Consider the following 1,896-nt stretch of genomic DNA (forward strand, 5'->3'; position numbering starts at 1 on the left):
ATGATGATGATGATGATGATGATGATGATGATGATGATGATGATGATGATGATAATGATGATGATGATGACAACGAAGCTCCCCCACGTCCCCAGAGCCGGATATCCTGCAGCCTATCTCCGACATCTACCTGCTCCTGCTGGCTAACCTCCTGCCGGGAGACGCGACCTTCGACCTCGGGGCCAGCATGGAGGTGGAGGAGAACGTGCTGTACACGGTGGAGAATGAGGAAAACATTATGGACCCCAGCTACAAACCTTTCCGGGTTGGTCGTCCTAGTGTGACTTTTCCTTTTGGTCCCTTGTCCTGATTTTGGTGCCGGTATTTGTATATGCTGACGTGGTGCAATTTGCTATGCTTGAGAAACAACAACAAGAAGAAAGGGAATTATTTAGTCTGTGATGATGATGATGATGCTCATGAGGAAGCCCACGAGACGAAACGTTGAGCTGTGTCCATTAAACAAATTTTAAACATTTTATATTGCTATGTTATTCTGTCTGAAATTCAAACAAGACTCTCCCTCCTACCCTGCTTTCTAAACAATGATGATGTGATGACGACGATGATGATGATGATGATGATGATGATGATGATGATGATGATGATGATGATGAATCCTGATGTGACCTACTTTTTCTGTCCACCAGCGAGCTTCTCAAATGTTTCGAGCTCATAAAGTGAAATCTTTCAGAAAAGAGAAAAAAACTGGTTCATTCTTTTTTAAAGTTGTAGCAAAATTGAGGGCAAGCGAGGCAGGGGTAGTCCCAGAACAACATACTTAGGGAACCTAAACAAATGGGTAACAGGGAAAGATCAGGGAAACGTAGCTTTTTGAGAGCATCTGAGCAAAGTAATGAATGGAAAACCTTGATCGCCGATGTCTGTCGCAGATCTGGCACTGGATGATGATGAGCCTACTTAGACTGTGTTTCTGTACCCAGTCTTGACCCCGGGTCATTTTGTTGAGATTTCAGGGTTCCCAACCCATTTCGCTCCGTCAGTTCGGAGATGGACATTAACTTCGGCTGTCATGCCTCTTTAAGTAATGTAGCAGCGTTAAAACAGACTGTATCTGTACGACAAAAACCGTCTTTGATTGACTGCCCCGAGTGCTGGCGACGTTGTGTCCTTGAGAAAGGCACTTTACACGACTTTCCTATTTGGCTCGGTTCTTTTGAAGATGGACGTTATATTCGGAGGTCCTGCCTCTTAAATAACCTAATAGTGCTGATAGAGGCGTTGACCCTATACCATTCCGCCATACTTATAGTGCAGATAGAGGCGTTGAACCTATACCATTCGCCATACTTATAGTGCAGATAGAGATGTTCAACCTATACCATTCCACCATACTTATAGTGCAGATAGGGGCGTCCAACCTATACAATTCCCCAATGTTTTCCCCCCAGGTGCTGGTCAAGTCCCGGCAGAAGAACGACGAGCCGATCCACTACATCATGCTGCTGGTTGAGATGGTTAAACAGTTGGAGCTGCCAGAGGCGCGTGCCTTTGTGGTCAAGGAGACGCGCAAATGGTGAGTCCAGGCGGCCACTCAAGTGCACTGGTGTGCGCTGGGTTTTTGTTTCACCTTTTCTGCTTAAAAAAAACATTTTTCTATTTCAGACCACAGTGAGTCATAGCAAGCAGCCAATAATTTTGTCATCCAAGTTTTCAACATCACAAAAACTTCCGTGTAACTCCGTTCCTATTTAACATATTTGCATAAATTAAACAACAAACTGAATTAGCAATATAACATATATAATAATTATCATTTGTATAGCGCATATATGTACACACACACGCTCTCTCTCTCTCTCTCTCTCTCTCTCTCTCTCTCTCTCTCTCTCTCTCTCTCTCTCTCTCTCTCTCTTGTGAGCATGAACAGCCTTA

At 44.1% G+C, this 1,896-nt stretch overlaps 1 protein-coding gene across 1 annotated transcript in view; it reads left to right on the forward strand.

The window, feature by feature from the left end:
- Nucleotides 1–1,537, forward strand: part of LOC101855746 — a gene marked incomplete at its 3' end in the record, with an annotated part of 59,554 nt that extends 58,017 nt beyond the window's left edge. The window contains 2 exon segments of the mRNA XM_013087379.2: nucleotides 96–265; nucleotides 1,413–1,537. Of these exon segments, the coding sequence (XP_012942833.1) occupies nucleotides 96–265; nucleotides 1,413–1,537 (295 nt within the window).
- Nucleotides 1,538–1,896: the final 359 nt, after the last annotated feature.

This window comes from Aplysia californica, unplaced genomic scaffold, assembly GCF_000002075.1.
Source record: "Aplysia californica isolate F4 #8 unplaced genomic scaffold, AplCal3.0 scaffold00581, whole genome shotgun sequence".
Lineage (NCBI taxonomy): Eukaryota > Metazoa > Mollusca > Gastropoda > Aplysiida > Aplysiidae > Aplysia > Aplysia californica.